The sequence below is a fragment of the Galeopterus variegatus genome, unplaced genomic scaffold (assembly GCF_000696425.1).
Source record: "Galeopterus variegatus unplaced genomic scaffold, G_variegatus-3.0.2 Scaffold36233, whole genome shotgun sequence".
NCBI lineage: Eukaryota > Metazoa > Chordata > Mammalia > Dermoptera > Cynocephalidae > Galeopterus > Galeopterus variegatus.
The window spans coordinates 5,941-6,355 of NW_007762344.1; the positions used below are offsets into that span (position 1 = coordinate 5,941).

At 45.1% G+C, this 415-nt stretch overlaps 1 protein-coding gene across 1 annotated transcript; it reads right to left on the reverse strand.

Moving 5' to 3' along the window:
- Nucleotides 1-2: 2 nt before the first annotated feature.
- Nucleotides 3-395, reverse strand: LOC103584029 (interferon beta-like). The gene has a single exon (XM_008565172.1). The coding sequence runs from the start codon at nt 393-395 to the stop codon at nt 3-5; it is 393 nt and encodes a 130-aa protein (XP_008563394.1).
- Nucleotides 396-415: the final 20 nt, after the last annotated feature.

Below are 415 nucleotides of genomic sequence, written 5' to 3' on the forward strand. Positions count from 1 at the left end.
CTTCAGTTTTGGGGGTAATTTGTAAGTCTGTTAATGATGACAAAGTTGTTGAGGATTTCCAATTGGACTACTGTCCAGGCACAGCGGCTGTAATCCTTGGTCTTCAAGTACTGCTTGATCCTTGAGTAATAGTTCTTCAGGGACAGGATGCTCTCGTTTCCCAAGGTGAAGCTTTTCTCCTTCACTTTTTCCTTCAGGAATGGCTCCAGACGGTCCATCTGCCAATCAAGGTTAGCAAGGAGGTCCTTAACAATGGTCTCATTCCAGCCAGTGCTGGAGAAATTGCTTTCGAAAATACAAAAGATGTTCCAGAGCATCTCAGAGATGACCGATGTGGCATGCTCCTTCTGGAAATGCTGTGGTTCCTTAATCTCCTCAGGGATCTCAAAGTTCATCCTGTCCTTGAGGCAACATT